The 13365-nt window shown below is 40.5% G+C and overlaps 1 protein-coding gene across 2 annotated transcripts; it reads left to right on the forward strand.

Moving 5' to 3' along the window:
• The first annotated feature begins 1268 nt into the window (after window positions 1–1268).
• Pmp2 (peripheral myelin protein 2) lies at window positions 1269–10439 on the forward strand. Of its 2 annotated transcripts, none has more exons than XM_040741386.1 (4): window positions 1269–1384; window positions 2389–2561; window positions 3285–3386; window positions 9475–10439. In XM_040741386.1, exons 1-4 carry the CDS (start codon window positions 1312–1314, stop codon window positions 9523–9525), a joined length of 399 nt encoding a protein of 132 aa, XP_040597320.1. In that variant the 5' UTR covers window positions 1269–1311; the 3' UTR covers window positions 9526–10439. The 2 variants fall into 2 exon arrangements, with proteins under 2 accessions (XP_040597320.1, XP_040597321.1); XM_040741387.1 differs by lacking the exon at window positions 1269–1384 and adding an exon at window positions 1444–1600.
• The last annotated feature ends 2926 nt before the right edge of the window (window positions 10440–13365 follow it).

Here is a 13365-nt window from a genome sequence, read left to right on the forward strand (position 1 = left end):
GTGTGTGTGTGTGTGTGTGTGTGTGTTGCTGTGTGTGGAGGGGAGATACTAGCCCAGATTCAGAGTTTAGCACTGGGGAACAATGTCAGCTTAAATCCTGACTTTCATTTTAGTCTTGGAAATAAGTTGCCTAGCTTTAAGATGCAGTTTTTCTCATTGTCAAACTGGACACAACAATAGTGTGTATCTCTCGTGAGGCTGAGCAGATGACATGAGGCCATCTGAACTAAGCATATCATATGGAGACCATCCTATACTGAGCTCTCAGCACCCATTACTATATTTTGTGGGAAATCATCTTCCTCATAAATCCCCGGATTTTTACTAAATGCCTTAAATTCAAAGTTGTCATAGAAACTAAGATCTCCAGGCTTGCTTTTTAAAGAGAGATGAAATCAGCCGGGCATTAGTGGCACATTAATGCCAGCACTTTGGAGGCAGAGGCAGGTGGATCTCTGTGAGTCTGAAGCCAGCCTGGTCTACAGAGTTCCAGGACAGCCTCCAAAGCAATACAGAGAAACCCTGTCGAGAGAGAGAGAGAGAGAGAGAGAGAGAGAGAGAGAGAGAGAGAGAGAGAGAGAGAGACAGAGACAGAGACAGAGACAGAGACAGAGACAGAGAGACAGAGAGGGGGGGGAAGGGAATCTTAATGATGGTCAAAGAGCTGCCACAGTGCTGCTTCTCATCCTGACACATGAATGCGACTTCTGTACTCTGCTGTGACAGACTGACCTTCTTGTCTGCCTACTCAGCCTGCCCAGAATGTGAGAACTATGCCAAGCCTCCTTCACCCCTGAATGTGTCCTCACACTGTGGACCTCTGTTTCTCTCCCACAACATATTTGGGATTCTGACTACAATGCTCACAGACTTCTTCCTTCCTTTAAGAAATCTTAATTGTGCAAAATCAGAGTTAAGAATCATCAAGATGCCTACATGCCTACATGTACATGCACTCTCACACACTCATGGGCATACACACACACACACACACACACACACACACATACACACACAAGATCATACTTAAACACTCCTATGAATGTAAGATCAACCAAAAATATCTTGAAGGTTCAAACAATACTTTGAGTTATTTTCCTGGTTTTGGAAACAGACATTATGTGCCCCACCCCCCGTAGGCAGCTTATGACTTGAGAGCCATTCATCACTCAGTCATGTCTCTGCCTTTCCCCATTGGGTCTCAGCGTGAGTCACATGTTTTGGGTATCCTTGAAAAGAGCCATATAAGGTATCGGCATCTCATGGGCATCTGCTGCATCCCACCAGGAACTGTGCTGAACTCTCATCACAATGAGCAACAAATTCCTAGGCACCTGGAAACTTGTCTCCAGTGAGCATTTTGATGACTACATGAAAGCTCTGGGTGAGAAACTCTCCACAGTGAACATCCCTTTAAAGAAAGATGCACAAGATTTTCTTCTAATGTTTTTTCTCAGGCGTCTGGGGAATGTTGTGTGGACTGAAGTGCAATCTTCTGTGTCATTCATAAAATTTACTTCCTCTTCATTGGCAATAAATTGTTAGAACTTAACTTAAATGAAGCTATTTAAATGCATGGAGCTCGAAGGCAGTTTCACAGGTTTGTCATTGGAGACTTGGGAAAATATTAGAATTTTAGAAGTTGGTTTAATAGACATTAATGTGCTCATAAGATTAAGAGTTGAATACTAGAAAACCACAATTGGCAATTTTAATCTTTATGTAAACTAAAAATTCTTTTTCTTTATTTGCTTTGAGTTTGTCCATTATTAAATAATCATGTAAGTGTGTGAAGCTTGAGAAAAGAAACATCTCCTAGATGAAGATGTTTGTAACATTTGAAAGTGGCTGAGACCAAAAGAACTGGTCTGCAACAGTGAATTCAAATTCAGTGTCGCTAATGCTGTGTTGGAACTCTGACTACAGACAGAAAAGGGGGATGGAAGTTGGTTTTATTGTGTTTTATCACCAGGCAGATTTAGGAAGTACAAAATAAGGATATAAAGGGTGTTGTTCACTATGCCCATAGATCCTCATTGACAAAGAAAATATAGAACGGTGTGGGGAGTGGAGAAGGAGAAGAGAGACAGTATTATTGAAAGCAGATACAATGTGTGTAATTACAAGCTAAAATGTTTTTAATGCTTCATACAAATCTGAAATGACTTGTTTATGATGAGGGTAGCACTGGGCATAGCAAAGTGGACAAAATGAACAGTTTTAAGCTGTAAACTCTGTAGGCACCACACTAAAATGCTTGTGTTACCAACATGCTTTTTCACTCATTTCTTGAACATGATGGTAAGCCCTTGTTAGGAAGACCTAGCACCATTGTCACTCAGAAATGCTGCCTTGCCCAAGACAATCTGATATTGCCTTGCTTTTCAGGTGTGGGGCTAGCCAACAGAAAACTGGGAAATTTGGCCAAGCCCACTGTGATTATCAGCAAGAAGGGGAATTATATGACCATAAGAACTGAAAGTGCCTTTAAAAATACAGAGATCTCCTTCAAACTGGGCCAGGAGTTTGATGAAACCACAGCTGACAACAGAAAAACCAAGGTAATACAATATATATAATATTTTCTCTGAAAGCTGCTCCAGTCAACTATTGAGAGACAGGTGTTTGCCCAAACTCTGAACACCCCCAAATCAAGAGACCCAATCCAATGCAAAAGCGAAGTCTTTAATTTTATGAGTTAACTTGGGTTCCTCCATCCATCCGAAAGAGTGGGTGAAGTAGGAGGACCTGGAGTAGCAGTGGGGCAGGGAATACATTGGGGTAGAGCAAGGGGAGTGTCTGGGGGGTCTGCTAATTGCATAGCAATAATCTCAGGATTGGTGAGCCTCCGGTTTAGGCAAACTGTCCTGTGTTGGTTGATCAGCTGCAGCTGCTGCAAGGTTGCTATGCCTAGAGGCCTTCCCAGGGTGGTTGCTATGCTCTGCATTCCACTATTATCAGTAAAACACATACAGAGCCCGCCAGCTAACTCCTCATTGGTTCCTAGCCACATGGAGGGTATTTGGCTTCCTAGTAACAAGGACAAGGTAGGGCAAGGCTGGGGAGGGGGCGCTCAACACATGTTGTTGAGTCAGAGGCCTACATTCTTCCTGGGTCTTTTCTGCAGCTTGTCATGGCTGCAAAGCAAGGGGCTGGGTGAGAGTCTGGACCCTTCATTGGATTATTCCTTCTGGGATTCAGAGGGGGTGGGGACTGAACATGACCTATTGAGACATCTGTCATGGAAACTGAGTCAAGCCAACCACAAGAACTTGTCTTTGTAGAGCATCGTGACGCTGGAACGAGGATGGCTAAGACAAGTGCAGAAATGGGACGGTAAAGAGACAACCATAAAGAGAAAGCTGCTGAATGGGAAAATGGTAGTGGTAAGAATACCCCAATTCTCAAGACAGAATTAATGCTATAGCAATACATTGATTATGCTTGTTTCACAATGCCCCTTGTTCTTTAGCGTACAAATGGACAATAACTTTAAAAATAAAGCCAGAATGAGTGCATGAGTGGAAAACTGTAAAAGATTCATATTTAAGTCTCTTAAGTGTTAGCTCAAGATTTTTCAAGTAGCAGTATCCAAACAATAAAGTTTAAACAATATTGAAAATATGGATAAATGTCACTTGTTTGAACTTAGAACCAAATAAACTTCAAGAGCAAAATATAACCCTGACAGGCTCAATTATAGAATATTTGTAGTAATAGCACACTGCTTTCAATAGTCCGTAGGAACTTGAAGTAAACAATCTAGAAAAATGCAATCTAGGTTGTAAGTTCTGAAGACCTCCTTTAGTTAGCAGATCAGAATAAGGAAAAAGAGTCCACAAGATAGACTCTAAGGATTGAAGACTGTAGCTCTGTGCTCACTAATTAGCACATGTGCTGATTATACACACACTCCTCTAGTGTTTTGAATGTTTCTCTCAATGTGTAGTGGTTCTTAGCTCTCCCTGTGCAATAGAGTTACACGAGGAGTCAGTTCCAAGATGAAGACCCCATTATAGATCAATTGATCCAAATCTCTTAGGGAGTTTATTAGATTGTTCTTTGGGTAAGGCAAATGTGAACATCACTGTTGTATTAGTCATTCGTCTCCTTGTGACCAAAAACCAGCTAGAAAACATCTTCAGAGAAAAGAACCATGCTGGACACCAGCTTCAGTGGGTATTCAGGTCCCAAAGAGGACTTGTGGAGAGGGTGGCCAGGACTGGGACGCTGGGGCACAGGCAGGCTCTGAGCTAGAATCAGGATGGCTGCCAGCATGTTTATTGAGAAAAGAATACACCTTTTCTATTTTAGAGTTGCACATAGGATTAAACAGGAGACATGAGACATGTGAGCTGGGGTGTGACCTGAGATCTCAGCTAGCTTTGACCTTGACAATAGGCACCAGTATTAAGCTAGTAGAAGGACAACAAATCCCTCTAGCAAGAGATAAGAATGATAATTGCTTAACAAGGAACTTTGTTCAAGCCCCCAGGGAATAAAGCCCTTTATCCAAATGCCTGACCTTGGAAAATGGACTTCTGGGGAACAGACACTATCCTACACTTTAAGAGCAATTTTCATTCCCCAAGGGGATAAGCACTGAGCTGTGTCCCTCTGTGTCTTAGTCCTACTACATGGGACAGCTCACCATATAACACTCCCAAAAGGGACGGTCCTGATGTCTCACTCTTTTCCCGTTATATGGTACCATTCTGATTTCTCCACATTTAATCACTGAACTCTTGACCTTAATGGCCTCAGGCTCTGGATCTGAATTATAGGCATTTCATCCTTGGGGTCAGGTATGTCTAGTAAATTTCTAACTTTCCTGCTCTGGTGTAATCAGGAGGGCACCATGGGATTCCTGGTTCCACAGTGGTAGGGATTTCTCTCCAAAGAATTATTTTCTTTAGAGAGGTCACCATTTTCAAAGTCCACACATAATTTCCCAAAGGGAAAGGCACTAGTGTTGAGAATCATTAAAAATTAAAATTAAAAGGTGCTGGAGAAGTGTGGTCTGCAATGTCAAAGTTTTGGAACTTTGAAAGCAATAGTAGTTAGTCATCATGCTTGCCATCTCCCATTTTTTAATTTTAATTTTTACATTTAGACATCTAGAAATCATGTTGAAGAGATCGAATGTGACTTGTCAGTCACCAAAGGATGACCAGAAGAAGGATGAGCACAACAGCTAGAATAATTCCCAAATTGATAATAAATGTCCAAAAGGTTTTTCCTGTAATGAAGGAATTTAAAAAAGCTTTCCACCACCGTGGAAACTGAGAGAGACTGTAATTTAGCATGACTAATTGCAGTATTTGGCTTTGTAAGGTCTGTAAGCAAAATGTGGGGATTGTATAGGGAAAAGCCTTGTCAGGAAGATCAGTCTAGCCCTTGGGCTAGAGAGTTCAGATAGAAGGCAGGGTATGTGAGCCACACCCTGTAACAGATAGGGACTGAGGGATGCTGGGAGAACCTGGCAGCCAGGTCCAGCTTTAATATGTTAAATAGGCACCTCAGCCATTTGTCCTGGGTTGAAACTTTGCACATCCCAGCCTTTTTGTTGACAAGAAATGATTTTAACAAAGAAATCATCTATGACTACTTCCAGCAGACGTTGGGGCATAGATAGGGAACACAAAAAGCTGGAATGTTGACCAAGACCAGGAAGAGCAGCTGTTTAAAACTTGTCCAGGCTTTTAGTGAGAGTCTAGAGCTAGGAGAGTTCAGGCAGCAGTTGGAGCAGTATGCAGTCTTTGATTATTGGAAATGTGCTGGAGCAGATACATAATGTATTAGGGGCAGAAAAAATTTGTTGTTGGTTTTTTTTTTCTTTTTCCTTTTAGAAAAAGAAGCTTTAGAAGCTTCCAGGTGCATGGACCTGGTAGCTGGGGGAAGGGAATTCCAAGACCAGGGAAAGGGGAAGAAGTCCCACTCCCTCAGAAATAGGCAGGTGAGAAAGTAGGCTGTTGATTAACAGTACTTATCTCATCTGACCTGTGAGGGTCATCCAAGGCAATTCCCAGAATCTTACAGGAACCTTTTAGCAGACTGTATGTAGGTTAGACAGGTGTGTTTAGCATGACGAGAAGCACTTTTAAGTCTATGCTTAGAAAACAACCAAAGGAAATTTAAAACCTTGCTGTGATTCAACAGTAGCAGTGCTTTACCAGAACTAGATTAATAGCTTATCAGAACTCCATTGGTTAATGATAAAACTGGAGCTTTGAAGTCTTAATGTAACAATAGCACTGAGAGGGAAAGAAATCTGAACCCTTTCTAAGCACCTTAAAGCCATCTTTTGTCTTATACCCTCACAAATTGCATTCACACACCTCAAAACACTTCTTTACTTTTTAAAAAATGTGCTCAGACCTTTATACACACCTTGAAACATGTTATTAGACTCTTAAACTGCTTACAGCGTAAGCTTTAGTATCCTGAGATCTGACATAAACTTTACACATTTTTGTTTTCAATAATTCACTACAAGACACAGGTGGTTGACTACTGAGAGCAGTCATTGTGAAGCCAGCTCCTAAAGTAAAGAAATAGTAAAAAGTTACATTGAAGTCTGTTTTGTGAGTTTATCTCTGTTTTGAGTCTGGTAGCAAGGTAAACTGTGCCTAGACCTAGTAGTGGCTCTAGGAAAGTGAGGGCTTAGGCCTGAATAGTTTATATATGAAGAGAATTGAGAAGGCCTTGGGAGGAAGGAGTTGGGTGCTTACTGCTGTTAAAGCAACCTATGTATCAAGATTGAAAACTAATAAAGACATTGTAATAACATTTTCTAAATTGAAATATTTTCCAGTATTTTTCATAATTAAAATGTTCTGTAAAACTCCAAGTTTTCTCTTTAAAAAGTTGAAAATCTCGGCCGGGCGTTGGTGGCACACGCCTCCAAAGCCACAGAGAAACCCTGTCTCGAAAAACCAAAAAAAAAAAAAAAAAGTTGAAAATCTCTCAAAAAATAAAGTACCCTTTTAAGAAAATTATTTCAAGAGGGAAAAAATATGTGGGCATAACCATAACCCACACAAGTCAAAACCAACCTCCAACAATGAAATCAATCTTTCCCAAGGGGCTTGGATCAGCTCTCTGGACCCAACCTGGGCAGTATTACACAGCCTACCTTCTAGGTCCCAGCCTGCTCTATTTAATTGTGGCTGGGTTTTCCAATGACAATGACATAGCACCAACATCTCCCAAACCGTTAAGGTCCACCATTGCAACTGGATTGTCTTTAGAAACTCCTGCCCTCAGCTGTTCCCTATGACTTCTTCATATCTTAAAGTCAATTTCACCTGGGTGAAACTTAATGTTATAAAGTCTGGCTTTGTATAGTCTTGCATGTGAATGCCTGGAGGTATAGCTTTAATAACTTATTAAACTAACACTGTTTCTAAATCCTATCTTTTGTAAACTTTGTTTGCAGGACAGGAATTATCATACAAAAAATCTATCCTAATCAAAAATATCTTGGAGACCTGTTGTTGCCTCCTTGATAGGCCCATGTGGTCACCTTTAATTAAGATGGCCATGAAATCACATGACATCAGTCTTCTCCAACCCAGCCACATGGCTGCCTAAAGATGCAATCATGCCACATGGTTCTAAGATTACCTATGCATAAGTTTTTATACTAGTTTTAACCTGTTTTAGAGAATAGATTTTACAGATTTTTAAACATACCCAATAAACTTACAAATTTTGAGGTATACAGAAAGGTCACATAAACGCAGTCTAGTTTTAGGCTGTTCTAGTTTGCTTTCTTCTCCCCATCAGTATCAGGTGGATCAATCTGACACAGGAAACTTTTAAGTAATGTTACCCACATGAAAAAGACATCTGAACCCCTGCTAAGCTGAATCCAGCAAGCAGAGAGCTCAGAGATGCAGGCAGCAGAGCCAGAAGAAATATCTGACCCACTTCTGTCTCCATAATTAAAGAAAACATAAACCAATTGACATACTTAAAAGACGGACAAAAACTTCCAACAACAAAACTGAAGCAAGTGAGTGGGTGATGTCTTGCTATTTTCCCTGAACAGGAGAGTATTGAGGTCTTGTTGAACCATATCCCAGATAGGGGTCCCACAAAACAGTCAGACTATGATAATCCAAGTTACATGTGCGCACACACACATATATTATAAACAACAGTTGAATCACACACCCATCCTCCCCACACCCCATATATATCCATATATAGAATTTTAATTATAAGCTTTTTGTTATATGTTAAAGTCAAATTTTGTTACAAATTATATAGATTTTAAACCATGGCCAATGAGAAAATTACAAATCTTTTTTTAATCACTTTCATGTCATTTTATTTAGCTTAAACTATGAAGACTACAGGAGCCTGAGAAATATGAAAGATACTTTGCTTTGACCCACGATATTTTAAAAAAGGCATCCCCTTCATGTGGTGGGGAAGCTGGAGGTAGAGGCAAGGGATTGCCAGGTGGGATTTTCAACTTAGTGTCAGGGGCCTGGTGTAACATATTCTATAGAGGGAAAGTTTCTACTGGCATGCCCTCAGACCCTGTAGAGGTGTAGCAGCATTGAATGTCTCTACCCACCATATTCCATGTCTCCAAGTCTAGGGTTCCCTGTTCCAGGAACCAGGACTACATTGTACAAATTGTAAAAAGGCTGTTAACCTAGAAGAAGCAAATTTAATTCCTTTTTTTCTTAAGAGTACACTACATAATATCAAAAGTCTTCTTTCTTTAAACTCTTTATGACCCATGACTCGGGTATATGATATTTTCACCTTACTTTTACTTAGCCTTTCTCTGCTAAGGCATGTGCAATACCCAAAGGTGAATTCTTATCCACACTGAAGCCAAATGCCAAAGACCAGGTTTGGCAGTGGAGGGGGCGGGGCTCAGGTCCCAAAGAGAATTTCGACCTACAGTTAGAGGAGATACTGTTCATCATGTCAGGGAAGACTGGAGATCAGGCACTTGAGGCAGCTGGTCATGGACATCAGGAAGCTAGGACAGATGGACACCAGTACCTAGGCCACTTCTGTCTTAGTCTATGGCCACTGTCATGGACCAGCTTCTCTAATGTAACATGTGTTCAGTCTTCAGGTCCGCCCACCTCACCCACACCAATATACACTCTCCTTCATAGACACGTCTGAAGGATTGTTTTATCTTTCGATGATTTGAACTCCCACAGAGGTGACAACCAGCATTAAGCATTGTAACTGGGATTTTTTCCTTGTATTCCATTGATTAAAAATTGTTGCTTAACAAATATCATGGATAGCAACAGGGATCAACTTTAAAAGTTTTCCTCAAATCTCAGTGGGCATAATTGTGAGCTCCCGGGGAACTGGCACATGACTATTCTCTTCCTTTCTAACTGTAATCTTATAAGTCCATTGTAAACTGCTGTTTTATTCCAAATGCCCTGTTCTCTAACTTGTATTTTAAATATCCAATCTCCCTTTTTTAAGGAATATATGATGAAGGGTGTGGTCTGCACCAGAATTTATGAGAAGGTCTGAGAAAATGACTGCATCATTCACCTGGTATTTGTCTGTCGAAGATTAGAAATCCTTCAGCAAGAGGGGAGTTTGTCTGGCTTTTGCATTTGTCTTAATATATCCTGTAGGCAAAGGTTAAAACTGGGGATTAACCTCAAATTGTTAATTTAGACATTTTCCATTTTCATTCATGTCTTACTATGTTAATCCTTCTGTATTGGCTAGACACAAATAGTCTATAAAAATCACTGTCTGCTAAGTTACAGCCAAGGTTGTGCTCATATATGGTTTGAGATAATGATAAAAAGAAGTAATCAATTACTAAAAGAAAGTAAGAATGTTGATCTTGGCAGTGATAAATGTCTCCATGGGGTCTGGGCCGTTATGAGGCAGGGGCAATCACAAAGAAAACAAAAAAGAGGATGAGCTGTTTTAAGCTGGGCAGTTCTAGTTTCAGCCAACAGGAGCAGGCTCCATTCCATTTCACCCAAAGTTCTGTAATACATAGACACAGAGATACACAGCTATCACAACAATCCAATGTATTATGACAAGTTCATGTACTTACATAGCTCACATCCCGGCCAAGATAAACACAGTTCCTTAATCTTAGCTTCGTTGGCCCTCCTCCCCAAGTACTATCTTGTTCTGCCTCAACTCACCAGAAGCAAGGATGGTACTGACTTGGTCCTAGATTAGCTTTGCCTAAAATAGAAGCAGACATCATGCATTCATTTCTGTTCCCTTTTAAAACCTAGCATGATGTTTTTTAGGTTCACCCAGATTACTGTGTGTAGTGGTAATTTGTTCCTTTTTATTGATGAGTATTATTTCATTGTATAACTGTCATTTTAGTTATCCATCCTTCTATTGAGACAATTGGGTTATAACCAGTATTTGTATATGATGAATAAAGCTGCTACATTCTTGTACAAGCCTTTATGCACATATGGCCTCTTTTGTGTTTAATAAATAACTAGTCGTAAAATTGCTAAATCCAGTAATTACTGATATGCAAGAATGAGGAGCCACTGTGCTTAAGTAAGAATGAAACTAAACTATGATTGATTAGATAGTTGGGTGGAAGACATACACAAATACAAAATGAGAGAAGGCAGGAAAAATCCATGAATAAATGTAATGGGATCACTGTAAATCCATGGTTTCTAACATGCTGTTAATATGAAATGTCCCTTACAGTCTCATGTGTTTAAGTCTTGACACCCTAACTGATGGTGCTATCTTGAGAGATGATTGAAACTTTAGCAGGTGAGGTCTGGATGGAGGAAGCGGATCACGGGGGCATTCCTTTAAAGGTTACCCCTTGTTCCCTTCCTCTTCTTACGTCTCCTATCTTCCATGAGTTTGGTTGCCTCTGTCATATAGTCCAGTTGTGTTATGTTCTGTAGCACCTCAGGCCCAGAACCAATGTAACTAACTAACTAAGCATTTGGAACTCTGGCTTCTGAAGCTACCAGCCAAAATAAATCCTCCCCACATTGTTTATATCCGGTGTTTTGTCTGACTAATACAGTCTAAGCTGTGTGTATGTTTATAAATATATACAGTGATTGATACCGACATAACTACGTGCATATGTGTGTGATGCATGGATGTACCTAATGTGTGTTTACATGCTTGGGTCTCCTAGTTTTTTCTCCCCAAAGAGTTTAGAAGTGCAGATACCTCAGGAATATAAGCAACCCTATCACTCAGGGTTTGGTGTCTTATAGTGGAAATTCGTTCCACCAATAGTTTTGGAGTACCAGTCTTAGGGCATGGCTTCTGTGTGCAGACATGATCTCTTCCAAGGAAAAGGAGGGGTCTCTCTTGCTCTCTCTCCCTTGGGTGATGTCTAAGACCTGATCTCAGCATCCTGTCCCTCCAGGGCAGAAGACCTTGGTGGCTCTTTAACTTCACTCTGTGAGTGTTCCCCAAATAAACATCTGATATTCTTTTATTCAGGCATTCATGAACTTCCTTAATCCTCCCCATTTCTCACTTGAAGGAATCAAATTTCCCTGGAGAGATGGCTCATTCCACATGAAGACAGAGTAGGTGCTAAGTGAGATTTAAACATTTTTATACACTAAAAATCAAAAAGTGCCCAAAGAAATAATAGAGGTGTGTTACCTGTACACAAAGAAACTTGCATTGTTCAAACATGGGATAATTTGGGTATAAAACACTTGACAATCACAAGTTTAAAACCACTAAGCAGTCATGAATTGGAAATCATCATTACTTGGAAACCATTGGGAAAAAGAGTAACCCAAGACACTGCTGATATTGTAGCTAGATGGTAGGGGGTAATAGAAGATAGAAGGAGCTGTAGATGAATGTACCAGTTGGTAAGTGTGGAAGGAGCCTGGAAAACAGGCTTATTTTTCAACTACTACAGCAAATACTGGCTCAAGCAAGAATTATCAATGCATTATAAAGCTAGAAGAAACTGTGACTAGGAGCAGCCTAAGTCTGATTTTTCACTCGTTACTTTTCTCACTGCTGTGAAGACACAGCTGACAAAAGCAACTGAATGAAGGAAGAATCATTTCTGCTCACAGGTTAAGGATACAGCTCATGGTGGGGGACGTGTGACAAAAGCATGAAGCCATTGGCTGCATTACATCTGAGGTTAAGAAGCAGAGAGATAAATGCCTGTGGTCAGTGAGCTGTCTCCTTTTCCTGGGACCTCAACCCATGGAACGATACCACCTACATGCAGACTGGCTCTTTCCTCAGTTGAATCTCTCTGGAAATGTCCTAGTTGATTCCAAATCCTGTCAAGTTGCTGATGACTTCACACTCTTAAAGCATCCTCACAGAAATTGCTTATATACTTGAAAGGGGGAAAAGAATGCCTATCTGGTGTCAAAACTGAACAGCCACTTGATTGGGTTGTCTAAATTAACCTCATCAACGGAGGGTTGAAGAGCAACAGGTACCCTGCAAAGGAAGCAATGCCATATATTGAACATTGTGTTAGGAGATCCACATGTGAGAATAATCACAAGGAATTAACCAAGAAATTAACAAATAAGGGATGTTGTATTTAAAAAATGAAGGAGGGTGTTGACTGAATTTCTCAAAATGTCAATGTCATAAAAGATTAAAAGAGGCTATGGAAATCTTCCAGATTCCATCATACTGAAAATACATGGCAACCACTTGCAGTGAATGGTCTGGGATGTGTCTAGTATATGCTACAAAGGACAACATTAGGTCAGTTTGTCAGTCAGGGGGTTAGGTTATAGTGAACTGTGGTTAAGGGAAAGACTATCTCTATTCTTGCAAAATACATGGCATCTTTGTTGTATGTGATTTAGTCTCATGTATTTCAGAACAAAATATGAGTGTTTGTATATACATACATACACAACCATAGAGAGAATGGCGAAGCAAATGGGGTAAAATCAAACAATGAGCATAATCTGAATGAAAGGTGTGTTTGTTGCCTATGAATTACTTTGTTTTCTATGAATTAATATGCTTCTTCCAACTTCCTTGTAAGTTTACAATTCTTTCCAAGGAAGGGGTGTAGGCTTTAACGGACGCTGTAACAATACGCGACACACAATTACTGACAGTAAAGCTAAGTATTTAATGTAGAAAATTACTCACAAGATACCAAACCCAGAGGAGCAGTTTTCAGTGGCCGACCCGGAAGCCGATCTCCAGGAAAACAGACCGAGACTTCCTGTGTGCTGTCTTTTATGCCTTCCCCCGTAACGCCCCTAGCCATGCCCAAAAGTGGGCCTGGCTAGTGACGTAGTTCCGCCTACGTACGTATACGTCTTTAGTCCTGCCTAAAGTGGGTGTGGTTAGCGGTGTGGTAAACCGCCCTTTTATTACCTCATCTGT

This window comes from Mesocricetus auratus, unplaced genomic scaffold, assembly GCF_017639785.1.
Source record: "Mesocricetus auratus isolate SY011 unplaced genomic scaffold, BCM_Maur_2.0 Super-Scaffold_6730, whole genome shotgun sequence".
In the NCBI taxonomy this organism is placed as follows: domain Eukaryota; kingdom Metazoa; phylum Chordata; class Mammalia; order Rodentia; family Cricetidae; genus Mesocricetus; species Mesocricetus auratus.

What these genes read in the sequence shown, in the direction of transcription:
- Pmp2 (XM_040741386.1), top strand. Translation starts at nt 1,312, where the DNA reads ATGAGCAACAAATTCCTAGGCACCTGGAAACTTGTCTCCAGTGAGCAT. An exon ending in TGACTACATGAAAGCTCTGG is followed by an intron (nt 1,385 to 2,388) that starts GTGAGAAACTCT and finishes CTTGCTTTTCAG; the next exon opens with GTGTGGGGCTAGCCAACAGA. An exon ending in CTGACAACAGAAAAACCAAG is followed by an intron (nt 2,562 to 3,284) that starts GTAATACAATAT and finishes TTGTCTTTGTAG; the next exon opens with AGCATCGTGACGCTGGAACG.